Source organism: Drosophila albomicans, chromosome X (assembly GCF_009650485.2).
Source record: "Drosophila albomicans strain 15112-1751.03 chromosome X, ASM965048v2, whole genome shotgun sequence".
Taxonomy (NCBI): domain Eukaryota; kingdom Metazoa; phylum Arthropoda; class Insecta; order Diptera; family Drosophilidae; genus Drosophila; species Drosophila albomicans.
In genome coordinates, this window is record NC_047627.2 from 19330975 (window position 1) to 19346464 (window position 15490).

General features: G+C 35.9%; 3 protein-coding genes across 3 annotated transcripts; 2 read left to right on the forward strand and 1 right to left on the reverse strand.

The window, feature by feature from the left end:
- The first annotated feature begins 525 nt into the window (after window positions 1-525).
- On the forward strand, window positions 526-1362 carry LOC117566912 (uncharacterized). Its single transcript, XM_034246536.1, has one exon. The coding sequence runs from the start codon at window positions 526-528 to the stop codon at window positions 1360-1362; it is 837 nt and encodes a 278-aa protein (XP_034102427.1).
- Window positions 1363-1764: 402 nt separating this feature from the next.
- On the forward strand, window positions 1765-3163 carry LOC117577456 (eukaryotic translation initiation factor 4E1-like). Its single transcript, XM_034262346.2, has 3 exons — window positions 1765-1906; window positions 1967-2559; window positions 2623-3163. The coding sequence occupies exons 2-3, from the start codon at window positions 1969-1971 to the stop codon at window positions 2872-2874; spliced, it is 843 nt and encodes a 280-aa protein (XP_034118237.1). The 5' UTR covers window positions 1765-1906; window positions 1967-1968; the 3' UTR covers window positions 2875-3163.
- A 3074-nt stretch (window positions 3164-6237) lies between these two features.
- On the reverse strand, window positions 6238-6985 carry LOC117577465 (E3 ubiquitin-protein ligase TRIM33). Its single transcript, XM_034262352.2, has one exon. It carries the CDS (start codon window positions 6927-6929, stop codon window positions 6495-6497), a length of 435 nt encoding a protein of 144 aa, XP_034118243.1. The 5' UTR covers window positions 6930-6985; the 3' UTR covers window positions 6238-6494.
- Window positions 6986-15490: the final 8505 nt, after the last annotated feature.

Here is a 15490-nt window from a genome sequence, read left to right on the forward strand (position 1 = left end):
ACAAGGTGCGCTATTTATAGTCAAGGCAGATAAACACTGGCATTACCATACAAATCAACTGCAAAGTAATTCATTAATTTGCATCATTAGCGTCGAATTTTCCTACATTCTGAAATTTGCTTCAACTGCGCAGCAGTTTAATTGAATACTCGGAAGAAATCAGAAAGATATATATCATATCAATCGTATATTGTATTACAATTTGTCAAAAATATCTAGCTACTATCTAAACTATATTTCTCCGTTAAAAATGAGTTGTAGAATTTTAATTTTTTTTTTATTTATAATTATTATGTTATTATAATATAAAATATTGCATATGAGTAAACATTTTTTTATTATTGTATCGATATTTGACACCAACTTTCAAAATGTCAATCTTTGATTTTCGACAGAAACGATAACTCAAATCGATTGTTGAGCCATTGCTTTAGTTGACAGCATTAAGTGAAAAGCTAAAAATACGAGAAGCAGCTCAAAGATTTTTATTTTGTTAACTTTTATCTAGTTTTTCCAAAAAAAGAAATGGCTAACAATCGGTTCGGTTTATTATTCGAGGACGATGATGACAAGACCGTCGTACTTCCTCTACCCAAGAAGGTATCCGTTGTGGCCGGAAAAAAGACATCCGTGGATCGTCCATTTGTAGAAAACGTGAAGAAAACTGAAATAGAGAATAAGTCAGGAGTTCTGAACAAAAACAATGCGGGACAAAAGGCAAATGCCGGTGCCAGCATTGTGATGAAGCCACAACGCTCTGCAAGTTTAAGTGTCAACAGCAACACTTTGGCCGAAAACAATTGGCCAGATTACAACAATGAGGTTGGCAAGCGTCCGGGCAAGGCATATTCAGCACGTTACCGCAAAATGGAGAAATGCGGTAGTCGCAAACGTGAGTTTGATCGCCAGTCTGGATCTAATAAGACTGGCGTGAAGGCCGTGGAGAAACGCAAAGGCGGTGGGGCACATAACTGGGGATCTGTGAAGCAGGGCATCGATGATCTCAAGCAGGTGGACATGGACAATGAGGACTCTGGCAATGAGGAAGCTGTTGCCGAGCCTTTAATCGATGATACACACAAGCAAATGGGTCTCGATGAGTGGAAGGCTCTCAAGGAGCAGCGTCCCAAGCCCAATTACAATCTGCGCAAAGCTGGCGAGGGCGAGAACAACGCGGAATGGCGAAAGATGATTGCTTTGGCCAAAAAGAAACAGTTGAACGCTGGAAAGGATTCTATCAAGCTCAACGCCAGTCTTGGACGTAAAACTGCTGAAGAGAAAATGCTCCAAGGTGGAGCAGAGTCTGTCGTTACTAAGGGCAAAAAGCGTCGCTCGAAGCTGGTGCCATTGAAAGCCATCTAGAACATATATTTTGCCAGTCTTGTTTGGATTAAAGATAAATACTAATAAAGTAAAATAATTGAAAATATCAACGCAAACTTTATTTTATATTTAGCTGATAAAGATAATTATTTCTAATAGTTATAAAATTCAATATAGTATTTACTTGATCCATTTCATGTTTGCTGCTTTGCAACAAAGCTTTACTTTTTTAATGCATTGTTAGATAGTTGCATACTTTTCTTTATAGCTGTCAAAGGTATGAATAACATTATTATTTTTTTACAGATATTTTAAACCAAAAAAGAATTTCACAAGCAGTTTGAGACAAATCAAAAGAACTGTTTATTAACTTTTGGTCTCACTAGAATGCCTAGGGAAAAACATCAACTTGCATATAACTGTAGGGGAGCATGTAGTCTGAAATAGTCAGTTGACTTTTGCAGCTCCAAAAAGTTAGTTCGTTTACAATTTAATAATATTTAAATTGTGAACATAAAAAATAGTAAATATTGTCCCTGGATTTTGCATAAACAGTAACGAGTTCGCAGTATTGATCAAAACGGTTTCTGAACCACATTCAGCTTAGCAATATATATATATTCGAATAATTTGACCATTGCAGTTATGAAGGACTTTGCCGAATTGCAGACAATGTTCAAAAGTGCCGTTCCAAATAGCGAATCGATGATGGAAACCGGAAGTGGCGATGAGAATCCAACATTGGAGCGCAAAGACGCATCTGAAGCTGATGTTGCTGTTGCTGCAACCGATGTGGCTGCTGCAACCGATGCGGTCGCTGACAAGGTAGAGCGTGAGGAACGTGATGTGGCAATTTGTACCCAAGAACTTGGTGGCCCCGAACCTGAACAGTGCAGCAATCTGTTGCAGGATGATGACGGCGCTGTGCTGCCCGAGGTGCTAGTCAAGCATCCGTTGCAATATGTGTGGACACTGTGGTATTTGGAGAACGATCGCACCAAGACGTGGGAGGATATGCAAAACGAAATCACTAGCTTTGATACTGTCGAGGACTTTTGGAACCTCTACAATCACATCAAGCCGCCGTCGGAGATCAAGATGGGCAGCGATTATTCGCTGTTCAAGAAGGGCATACGCCCCATGTGGGAGGATGCTGCCAATCATAATGGCGGTCGTTGGGTGATTGGACTTAATAAGATATTGAAGGATGATTTGGACAAATTGTGGATGGATGTGGTGAGTACTTTTACTCTTTTATCTCTCTTATAGTTGACCAAAGAAACGTCTTGGAATTTTCAGTTGCTTTGCCTGATCGGCGAAGTGTTTGATCGCTATGATGAGATCTGCGGCGCTGTTGTCAACATTCGTGGCAAGAGCAACAAAATCTCGATCTGGACTGCCAATGGCGATAACAAGGAGGCAGTCCTTGAGATTGGGCACAAGCTGCGCGATGCTCTGCGTCTGGGACCGCAGAATTTGTTGCAATATCAACTGCACAAGGATGCCATGACCAAGCAGGGATCCAATGTCAAGACAACTTTCACCTTGTAAACTCACAAAATTATGCAAAAGTTATGCACACACACATTGTTCACAGTTTCGCAGTTTTAGAGTAGCTTCGTTAGTTTTAATCGTGTTAATATCGTGCTGAGACATCAAACACAACAAACATCATAAAACATCACACGTCAAACATCGACCGGACGCTAAGTAGTAGTATAGACACACAACATATGGATACACACACATGCATACATACATATTTGTTTATGTATATGTTTATGAAAATTAATAAAGTTTAATCGATTCACGCTGTGAATCTAGAATATGAAGTGGCAAACATTGTTAAATATATATTATAACTATGCGAAGGGAAATTTATTATATTATCGCATCGTGATAGAGAAACTTTCAAATATATATTACTTATATAACAATTTTCAATAATTTATTTTTAGTATAATATACATACATACATGTGTATATTTATATATACATATTTGCGAATTCGAGATACTTTCATATAGATTATCTTTGAAGATACTTGCATAAATAATTGTTCAGTTACTAACTGAATTATAAATACCAAATTTGAGAAAAAAAGCAAGAAAGATACAATCGAATTTTCAATAAAACCATATTCCTAAAATATACCAAATTTATTTACCAAAATATTTCTTAAATATTTATTTATTTATTAAAGGCGTAGACTATAAATTAATTTATAAGCTAGCGTAAATTTACTAGCGCTGGCTGCTTTGGCCTTTGGGTTAAATATACCAAATGCAATATTTGGTATATCGATACATTAAAAACATACCACAGAGCACAAAATACAACACAGTACTGCATTCAAAATATACCAAAATCTACGAGATTGTTAGTCAAAGCAGCTAAGTCTTCTGGAATGTGGCTTAGAAGCAACTCTTTATAAATAACTTTAAATATATTTAGATAGTAATTTTCCTACTTTTTTTGACGCTAAATATGGCTCTTACCCATGTTACTTGAATGATTTGTAATAAAATGTATATAATTAAAATAGCTTGTTAATTTTGTCAGAAATGCTTGAATTGCAATTGAAATTTTCAAATTTGACCTTTAGACAAAATATCATACTTAAGCTAAATTTAGCTGAAGACTGGGATGACTAATTTTAAATGAGCACAGGTTATGTACCAAACAATCGATGTGGGATGCGATGAGTGATATTTGTAGGGACCGGAGTGGGGAATCGTTAACTCTTCGGTCCTAATACATACAGGCAATGGCAAGACCGTGTAGCAGTGTTAACATTGCGGTAAAGATAACGAACTCGTGTTTGCTGTCCTGCCACTTATTGTTATTGCATTTGCTCATGTTATTATTGTTGTTGTTGTCATTATCTGTTGACAGCGGTAGCAGCAGAGTTGAAGCTGCAGCCAAGAGACCCTTATCAAAGTGAGAGACGCGTCACATTATTGAGCTAAATCAGTTGAACGGACATACAACAAAAACAGCGAGCAGAGCACACAAGAACAATACCAATTTAGACGCTCGTTGCGAGCATTGATCGAAGTGCCAAATACTCCGTATTAATGTCGAATTTCAATCAATAATATATTGTGTTGGTAACTAAGTGAGACAAAAATGCAATAAAAGAAAAGATTAGCCTAAAATACATATTGAGGCGACTTACAGTGTATCACAATCTGTGTTTTTCATGGACCAATACTTACGTTCATATGCTTGCTTGAGATTGATCGAATTGGGAGATATCCAGTAAGTATTCTAATATATAAATCAATAATATTTGAGGCTACAAAGTTTCAATTAAACGAAACAAGAGAGAAGATTTTCATTGAATCAACGTTGCCAAGCTTAACAGGCTATGCAAAAGTTTGTATTGAATGATGTGCTATCTTCTTCTGGCCTATAGAGTATACTGTACAGTAAAGAATGAGTGCAGTGTTTTTTAAAACACTACAGTACTGTTATGCCGCAAATGAGTTTATTCATGCAGAAGTCTATTGTATTCTAATATTATTTTGTGTTAATCAGCATTGTTTTTTATAGTGCCTCTAAGTAAGACAAACGAATTGCAATTAAGTGAAATAAAAGAAAAGATTCTCTTTAAATCAAAATAGCGAATGTTTACAGGGTATCACAATGTGTATCCCAAAGTCCAACATATTCATATCCATGTCACACTCAGCCAGCAAAAAAACGATGGAGACGGTCGGTAGTCAAGAGGTTAAGGCATATTTTTGGCATTTCTCGTAGCTCATTAAATTTTAATGGCCATACAATCATATCAATCAAACGAGCTTATAATGTCTGCTCTCACGGCGGCTCATTGCAAATGTCAACCGTTGGCAATAATTTGTTTAGATGCCTTTTAATAGATGTGCCAGCAAGTGATATCGGCTGACAGTTATCGCAATACATTTCCAGTTCCAAAGAGTTTGAGCAGCTTCTTTAGCGTTTTTAATTGTGGATTATCTTTCAGGATGCTTTTAATTTTAATGTCCAAGTGCAATTTAGTCATGTGCTAACTAAGTTCTGTTATTTATTGTGTATTACATTCATTTTAAAATTATATGCAATGCAACTGTCAAAATTGGAGCAGACCAAAAACGAATAAGAATGGAGAAAAACAGAAAACTACGTAGAAAAACTGCTGTGAAAATACAAAAGGTGGAAGCGAAAAAGTGACAAAAAAAAAAAGGAATTGTTAATGCTCACAATTTGCACAAAGAAGCTTTACAAAACAGGGCGCTGAAATGCAGCCACTTAGTTCATGAATATGCATGTTGTGTGCTTACTATGCACACTAACAACAACAACATATGTGTGTGTGTGTGTGTGCTATTAGTAGCTGTCACTCGTTACATGTATGCGCATTCTGTTGTCCCTCCGAATGTCTGTCTGTGTGTCGTTGCGGTCCTTCGGCTGGTAGCCATGTCCTGTGCGCGCATTTTTGCCACTGTTTACTATTAAATTAGCATATGAAAGAGATGCGAGCACATTGGCACACACTTCAAACACACACACACACACACACACATATCGACACATAAATACATATACATACAGTCAGTCATGTATTATATGTATGTAGTTCGTCGGTCGTATGTTAGCTGAGAATTCGGCCAAATGTTTGACGGAGATCCATCATGCAAAACTAGCAAAATGCGTGGATTTTATTTGTGTGTTTGCCAGGCGCATACACACATACACACATACATGCATACATACATTCGTAGTTACATAATGTATCTATGTATGCATTTGTCTATGCACACAAATAAAAGCACTTGCCAGCTGCGCTTTCATCAAAAGCGACAGCGGCGTATTTCGTATTTTTCCAACTGCTTTCGACTTTCGAAATTGAAATCGGCTTTAAAGAGCTACAAACTAAAAACACACATAGAATTAGTTATGAGCCATGCGTATACTTAATTAGCACACTGTGCACACTTACAAAAATGTTTACAAGACTTTTCGGTTCAATTTCAAATACAATAATACGAAACTTGTTAATTAAGAGGCAGGAAATGATGGCAGGGAAAACATGTTGCAACTTTAATAAGCACTCGCATCTAAGTACAGCAAAGTTCATCATTGTTAGGCATATCAAATTTGAGTTAAGTGCAAAGTAATTGACGACTTCTTGGAACTGATTTCACAATTTAAGAGATGCAGTGACAATCCTCACGCCAACACTGGCCAATCCAATGCTCCAGTCGCTTGCAGAATTGATGGCATTTGGGAAAGTGTGGATGATAGCGTGATCGCTCCTGGCAGAGGCCACGATCCATGCTGATTGCCCGCGACTTGATCGAGGCTGTTCCCAGTGGCTTTGCTGTTGTCGTCGCATCCGATATAAAGATCTCCTTGTCCTCGTTCCCCGCTGGAGCTGGCTCTGGCCCTGGAGCAGCCGCTGGCTCAGGCGCTGGTTCTGGCTCCGGTGCTGGAGCTGGAGCTGGAGCAGGAGCTGGAGCAGGAGCTGGAGCTGGAGCTGGTTCAGGTGCTGCACTTGCCTCACGTTGCAGTCGCCGTGCCATGCCAGCGCTCAGGCTGAGGCACAGACAAAGGCTGAGTAACAAGATTGAGAGTAAACGCATATTTTTGTCTTCTGTTTTTTTTTTTTTTTTTTTGGGGTTTCACGTCTTGAATGCTGCGAATTTCAATCGCGACTGCGACACTTGATTCGCCCTCAATGCGTAATTCCAGCATTCATAGATTCATATCGCGTATCAGGCGCCTCAAGGTCAGAGGTCAATTCTAATCATTGGTGCCGCGACTTAGTTTCGATTGCCACTGCAAAACATCACAAAATGTAAGGCAAACGTATTTAGTTCGTCACGATGATCGGATTGGCGATAACTGTGCTAAATGTTTATACTCACAGTGCCTCAGCGCAATCTGCGGTCGCTACGTAAAGCTTAGAATTTCTGATCGAGATTCTTTTTAATTTTACATTATTTTGTTTTCTTTTCTATTGTTTTTGGAAGTTTATTAAATTTTTTTTATTCAAATTTCTGAATAAAATGTATAGCAAAACAAATTGGTAAATGGAATATAAATTATTGATTTCATTTGTAATATGTTTAAAGTATAAACAACTAATTGAATAAATTAGTCAATCACTGTTCTTAGACTGTTTAGAAATAAAAATACTGGCCACCTCTTTCACCCTTAGCTACAAAAATTGATCTAAGAAAACGGCCTAACATAACATGCCAATTTAACTTTGATTACATTAAGAAGTCAATAAATGATATAGAAATAATAATATTTCAAGATACAATAGTTATATGATTATATTTGTATATGAAGATTTCATTACTAGCTAAACTAGTATAACACTTTTTTGACGTCACAAATGGCACAATAATTTTACGAGGTAGGCGGCAAATTCGCATTTGTGTGTTGTGTACATCAACTCGTGTGATTTGTGTGTACATCAAATCAGCTTATTAACTGCCACATGGTCATTTCATGGACACAACAACAACAAGCAATCATCAATTCTATTGCTTATCAGCGGCAATTATTACGAAATATTCTATCGCTGAAAAACACATATACACTCACTTATTCGGCGTGTATATAAAAGCCTCAATTATGTTAACACATGCATACATATATATAGTATATACGTATGTATATATAGTATAAGGAAGTAGCAGCTGGAGCAGCAGCAAAGACCAAGAATTGGGAGCAGGACGGACCATCAAAAATGTTGAGCTGGTAATTTATGCGGAAATTTGATTTTTATGTGCTCGAATGTTTAGAGGCTGCCGCTGCTGCTGTTGCTGTTGCTGTAAAGTAAGTAAAATTGATGGGCGACGGACAAGGCAGTTAAAGGAACATCAAAATGCTTTGGCGCGGACTGCCAACGAATATTGCGGGCTAATTTTTGGCACTCAACCGAACTGGCATACAAACATACTTACATACACGGAAACGTATAAAAGTCCATTTGCTTTAAAATGCAAAAACAATAACAATAATCATAATAATAATACACAATAACAATAACGACAACGACAACGTCAACGAGAACGAAAACGAGAACGTGAATCAGCTGAAGAAGTGGATGGAGAAGGTGGAACAAAACAGTCAAATGTATGGCACGATGAGTGTTCTTCTCTATAAAGAACAGCTGCCAAAACAACTTTGGAATGTTTGCCAATTGCTCCAACTCTCTCTCTCTCTCTCTCTCTCGCTTTTTGCACCCTTTTCTCATTTCCACTTTCACTTTCCACAGCTGCCTCAGTAGCAAGAGGAAGTCAATAAAAATAATGCAATATAAAGTTGCGGCGATTTGCCAGCCACATTACATCAATATATTTTGTAGTAGCAACTCCATTAGAGGCTATTACGAAACTGCAGTTCGCATTATTTACGAGCAAAGTATTGAAATGTTATCTTATTTAAATATTCGCCACCTGCCATTACTTTTCATTGACATCTGGATGGGGAAATAAATAAACACTAAGCTGACGATAACACTGGACATCATTTAAATAATTTTAACTACCTACGAATTGTCATACCAAAAAAAATGTTATTAATCTATAGTTGAGTGTGCTGGACTTTTTTATACCCGCTTCGCATTTATAAAAGTATACTAAAAATGTATATCCCTATCTTTTAAAGCCTCTGATGTTCTGTGTTTCATACGAACAGACGGGCAGACAGACAGACGGACAGACAGACGGACAAACAGACGTACAGACAGACGGACAGACAGACGGACAGATAGGCCATGGCTATATCTCGTCTATTAGCGCTGATCAAGAATATATATATAAATACCTATGCGGTCGCAAATGCCCTTTATAATACCCATCTACTCTATGGAGTATTAACAAAAAAAACACATTTCTATCTCATGTCTGACGGACGACACACATAAATCAATGACTCTATACATTCTCAATTTTCCATTTTCAATTTAGCAATTGCTGCTGGGAGAAAAAGCGCAAGACCATTCAGAATAGCACTTGAGGCGTCAATAGCAAATTGATTTGGTAAACCACAAAGTCAGAGCAAAGACAAAGTATAATCTCAATTGCTTTTAAATTTTGTCACAAAAAAAAAAAAATAAATAAATAAATAAAATAAAAAACAGAAAACAGAAAATCGAAAACGAAAGAAAGCCGACGCAAAATCATACAAAAGACTGCCGTCTAAACGATTTAATTCCGTTACCGGAAATGAAGCAGAATAATCGTTAAAAATAAACAAATAACAAGAAAAGCTTCAAGTAAAGCACACTAAACTAACAGACTATGCGACTAGCGAATGCTCTGCTCATTGAATAACAATATTCATTTATATCTAAAAGTTCTCTAGTATACTTGATATATTTTTGAAGAATTTTTTGCAAAGAAATTCTATTTGTTAGACTAACTGAATGAACAGGTGAACAAAGCCGAAGAGCGTTGTAGAAAAATTCGTTCAACTTGTTGATGGCCTCGACTGATGGTCAGGAAAAGATATTATCAGTGGGTCAACTTTTATGTATTTTTTCTCCTTGTTGTCGTTGTTGTTGTTGTTCTTTCGCTTACTTTTTTTCGTTGTTGTTTTTCGTTTTTATTTTTGTTGGCTTTAATTAAAAAAGTTTCTTTTTGGTGTTCCTGACTTCTAAGTTTGTCATGGCGACTGACAGACGAAACTCGTATGTGCCTCCAACATTTAAATATATATATACTCTATATGCCGATAAACTTACGTATATGCATCAAAATCAGTTACTATATATATGTAAGTATATGGTGTACATATGTATATGTAAGAATATTGTTTTTGATTTGATGCTTTTACTGTTTGTTTGGCAAATGTTATCAAAAATGTTTCATAACTTTAATAATATGCTCATGCTCATGAGCGCACAAAGGCAACGCCTGAGTCCGCTTCGTTCTGACTTCCTTTTCAGATAAAAGAAATATGTTAATCAAAAGCAAAATCAAAAGCAATACTCACACAGCACAGCACAGCACAGCACAACATCGCAATCTCATTCCTTGCTTTTGTATCCCCAAACCGTCAACCGAGGAGCATTGTGAAGTCGAGCAATCGCGCAATGCGTGAGCCAAACAAAAATATAATTTGTTTATGCATGTTGATTTAATTAAATTTTCAAACATGTGCATACATTTGTACACACACACACACACACAGACACATGGAGTATTTTGAAATTCGCTTTCATGCTGCCAACTGACGCTGACTTCCAAAGAAATCACTCAGAGAATATCGAAAGAGTGCGAGAGTCACATTAACATTTAGCAACAGCAACAGCAAAAGGAAAACGAATCCCTTGCTCAACAGAAAACATAATAAACAAAAGAGCAGCAGCAGCATGAATCATGAACAAACAAGTTATTCGGGTACTCTAGTCAATTTTCCAATTAAAGTTGTGACTCTCTGTTTAAGAATCACATATTCCATAGTTAGTTTGTTAGGCAATCAAATACTCTGACTTCCATATGGAAGTAAATATGTTTGGTTGTTATGGCAGGAGAACTATGGATAGCAACGAAAAGATCTCTCATTGTATTGTGGAAATCATATAAAGGTAATAAAACCGACAAAATTCAGAATTCCCCATGAGAAGCAATTGCTTGCTATTGGGACCACGAATACATGTATGTTACATATGTATGTAAGTATGAACATAGTAGTTACAATGTGGTCACAAGACCGAGTACTTGAATGCCGAAGAGCAATAAATTGCTGCACATTGTTTGTTCATACTCTAAATGCATTAAGGGTATTTTTGTTCAGCAAATGAGCTTGCCTTCTAAACTATCTAATTGAGGTAAACATTAATTATTTCCAGAACTTTCGTTTAATTAGTCGATCAACTAAAGACTTACTAATTGACTAGAATGTCGTAAGCGAACTGAATTAAAAACTCAAGGCTGATTATAGATCAATGACGAATTTCTTATGTGTGTTTGATATTTACCAACATAAAAAGAAAATATATATCTATATTATATAATTTCAAATAAGTTAATTAAATAAATATACAAAAATTCAAAATAATTCTGACTTTGTTTTATAGACTTAATAATTAGTAAGACTTTGTGAACTTCTCGAAAATATTATCTATCATGAAGTTGTGAGAAAAGAAAGCACTAATTAAATTTTTGCTTTATGCATCTTGTCATACTTTCCCTATGAAAGAGCACATTGCAAATACGAACAAGTGTAGATGTTTTTTTTTCCTTTTTGACTTTTTGTTTGTGATCTGAGTTTCAACGTTCATGACGAGATATGAGTGTGTCCTGTGTGTGTGTATGTGTGTGTGTGTGTGTGTTGAAATGTTGATGGCTTGAAAAATGCATGACTTTGGCTATGCAATTAAAATGGACAACAACGAATCGTTGATGGCCATAACGATTCTGACGCGTTGACAGCACATTGATGTGGGTCCATCTACATACTTCTCGCAGTCACTGTCATTACGTATACGAGCTCTCTTGTGCTCAGCCTTATTCAAAGTGTGCCTGGCCAGCCGTTGGCCATTTCGTTTGTGACTTTCATCGAAAGGAGTCAAACGCAATGCCATTCTCTTTGTAGTTTGATGTTTCCTTATCGCTTCCATACTGTAGTTGGCACTTGAAACGACTTTCAGTTAAGGATTTCGTAGCATTCATAGCATCTGTATTATATTTACAATGTGGGTAATACAAAATAAATAATAATAATAATACTATTGAAAGAAGTAAGCACAATAACAAATTAGTTATTTTTTGATTACATTTGATTGAACACTTTATAAGAAAATGTGAAGGAATATTAATTTATTTTATATATTTATAAAAATATTAATATAGTTTTCAAATTTTAGTCAATCGCAATAAAATATAATAATGATTTTGTAACAGTCAGAATCAAAATTAAAAATAAAATATTGCTTTATAAAACACACATATTTGTAATCTAAACTTTTATTGTGTAGACTTAGAACTTTGACGGGCTGTTTCATAAGAACTTTGTCATCGGATGCCCAGATTATAATTCAAATTTAAATATGATTAAGTATATCGTATTATGTATACAGACAAAGCTGTAACAAGTTGACAGAGTAAGCTGTGGGTAATTAGTTGATAACCGATTTGTAGAAAAAGTGGTTGCCAAAATTTTGAAAGAATTTGTGAAAAAGGCATGTCATTCTGTTTGACTAGGCGGCGGACCAAGAAATTTGTGTGTGCGAACCAGCTAAGTGGGCGTGGTCAAGCAAAAGATCTTCTCAAATCTTATGTTGATCAACTGTTGTCAGTGCTGCTAAACAGTTGTACATAACTACAAGACTTTGCAATGCATTCTCAGAGGAAGTTGCTGGCAGTTGATCTAAGTATGTGACTAAAAAAGTCATTGCCAAAAATGTTGACGTACATATGTCTTTCATATATGTTGTGTGTGTGTTCGACTAGGCGGCGGACCGATATAATAGGGAAAGTTAATACCTTAAGTGGGCGTGGTCGGGCGGAAGGGCTTCACAAAGATTGCCAAGCTTGCTTTTGGGTACTTTTGATTAACTGATGCTCAACTGTTGCCACTATTGCTAAACAGTTGTGTAGAAACGCAAGGCATTACATTTCTAGCTATTGATTTGAGAATGAAAAAAGTCATTGCCAAAAATTTGTATGTATGTCGGTCATATTGTGTCTGTGTGTTTGACTAGGCGGCGGACCGATATAATAGTGAAGGCGGACTGGCTAAGTGGGCGTGGTCAGACAGGCGAGTTTCACTTATATTGACGAGCGCTTGCTTAGAGTACTGTTGATCAACTGTTGACCAACCGTTGTGGCTGTTACTAAATAGTTAAGCATATCTGCAAGAGATTGCAATGCATTCTTAGAGGAAGCTGGTGGCAGTTAATTAAAGTACTATGTGACTGAAAAAGTCATTGCCAAAAATGTTGATCTATTCGCTTCATATGTTGTGTGTGGGTTTGACTAGGCGGCGGACCAAGATATTAGTGAAGGCGGATGGGCTAAGTGGACGTGGCTTCGCGGGAGGGTTTAACAAAGATTTCTTAACTCGTAATTTTATGTGTGCGTATGTGTATATGTGTGTACGTTTCTTTCTAATCATTTATATGGAACTCAATTTATGTAATTATTTGTAAAAGTTCGAATTAAAAGTATCGCATACTTATTTCTAAAGCACTAGCTGTAAAGGCTTTCAGTTAGGTGGAAGCTAAGGATTATGAAAAATATCATCTTTGCGATTAGAATTTAATTAAGTTTATTATGAAGAAATTAAGCTAGTAGCTGGACATCAGTTAGGACAACGAACTTTATATGTAAGAATAAAAAAGTTAATAAAAATAGTAAAATAATAAGAAAGCTTGCTTTAATTATATTAAAAATAATAATAAAACATATAAAAATAATCGAATTGAAAATATAATATACTTATAATATATATACTTATAATAGAAACGGTTGAGTTATAGAGCTTTTTGTATAGTCAACAATAGCAAATGAAACACAACTACACTTATTATTCAAAAGAATAATATTGTAGCTAGAAACAATAACAATTGAAGTAATGATTTTCTAATAATTTGCCATCAGAAATTATTTCCCATCACATTAAAAAATGTGATAGTGAATGCTGAATACTTGTAAAATTATATCCAGATTGCACAGAGTTCGATGCAGTTTAATAAACTGAACGCTAGTGAGGCAATATGCGAAATTGAAGCTGCACACATACACATGTAAGTATGCAGATAGACGCAGATACACAGACAGAGGCAGCACACACAAACACATGCAAATGAATAGACAATGGCCGGTGCAGACAGCCAGCATAATTCTCGTTATCCCAGTGCTTATCGGGGCATAGGGCAGAGAACAGAACAGAACAGAACAGAACTGAGTAGAACAGAACAGAAGAGAATAGTGATAGGAAGAGGAAGAGGAAGAGGAAGCGACGCGCCAAAGGAGCAGAGGAGCAAAAGGCGACGGTCACAAAAGACAATCACGAACAAAACAATTTGATAATTAATCGTTTTGAGCTCTCGACTGCTCCCAGTTAGATATATGGCGCTGCATAATCACATCATATCATTTATTTCGGATGTGCTTGCTTGCATGTGTGTGTGTGTGTGTATGCATGTGTGTGCAGCCGGAAACGGAAATAGCAAAAACGATTGTACCAAAATGCTGCTATTGTTGTTGTTCTTGGTCTCGTTGTCATTGTTGCTGCTGCTGCCGGCAAAGCCAATAATTTAGACCTTATTATGGCGATGATTTGAGATATGAAGTTCTTGCTCAAAGCATTATTATTGAGTCTTTAAGATTGTGCTTTATAGTCACTTGATTAAGTTTGTCTGCAATTAATGTAATAATTAGTTTTATATAGAGGTTTAAGCTGCATAGAAAATGTTTGCTTTGATTTATATACTCTTTAATTTTTAGATTTTTATCCATAAGTTTATTTAAAGTTTTCATAATCCAACTTAAAGTTTATATAATTTCTATATCACCTATCGCTTTGTCTATGTTTCTTTATAAAAAAAAAAATAAAAAATATTAAAATTAATAATAGAATTGGCCACCTTACATAATTAAATATGAAAATAATTAAATAATAATAAAATAAAAAGAAATTAGAAATCATAATTCGATAAGAATTTCGTAACCCGATTAAGTTATAGTAAAAAGAGAATTGATTAAGTATATGTTAAAAAGGTAACTTGAATAATTAGACAAATAATATAAAATATATGTGAGAATCTATCGCACAACGTTTGAGTGAGAAGTTCACACGTTGGCAGTCAGAAAGTACTTCCATTAGCTGTCTGTTTGCACACAGCTTCTTGCCATATTATTTTCAATTGTATTCATGCTGAGAGCAACAAACCATATTGAAACGCTTGTCAACTAATTGGGTTACACTCGAATATACACAACGATTAGCATCTGTGTGTGTGTTTTCGTATTGGCAGCAGGCAGAAATGTATCATTGACCAGCAAACACACATATACACAGCCACACACACACACATTCTACATCTGCTCGTATGTTGTTGTCTTGTTGGCCACAGAATCTTGTGATTTGGGCCAACATTGTCAAACAATTACATGACTTTATAATTAATTTGTCCTTACAATATGATAACAGTTCAAAAGTGACACTGCAAAATGCT

What these genes read in the sequence shown, in the direction of transcription:
- LOC117577456 (XM_034262346.2), top strand. Translation starts at nt 1,969, where the DNA reads ATGAAGGACTTTGCCGAATTGCAGACAATGTTCAAAAGTGCCGTTCCA. An exon ending in ACAAATTGTGGATGGATGTG is followed by an intron (nt 2,560 to 2,622) that starts GTGAGTACTTTT and finishes TGGAATTTTCAG; the next exon opens with TTGCTTTGCCTGATCGGCGA.
- LOC117577465 (XM_034262352.2), bottom strand. Translation starts at nt 6,929, where the DNA reads ATGCGTTTACTCTCAATCTTGTTACTCAGCCTTTGTCTGTGCCTCAGC.
- LOC117566912 (XM_034246536.1), top strand. Translation starts at nt 526, where the DNA reads ATGGCTAACAATCGGTTCGGTTTATTATTCGAGGACGATGATGACAAG.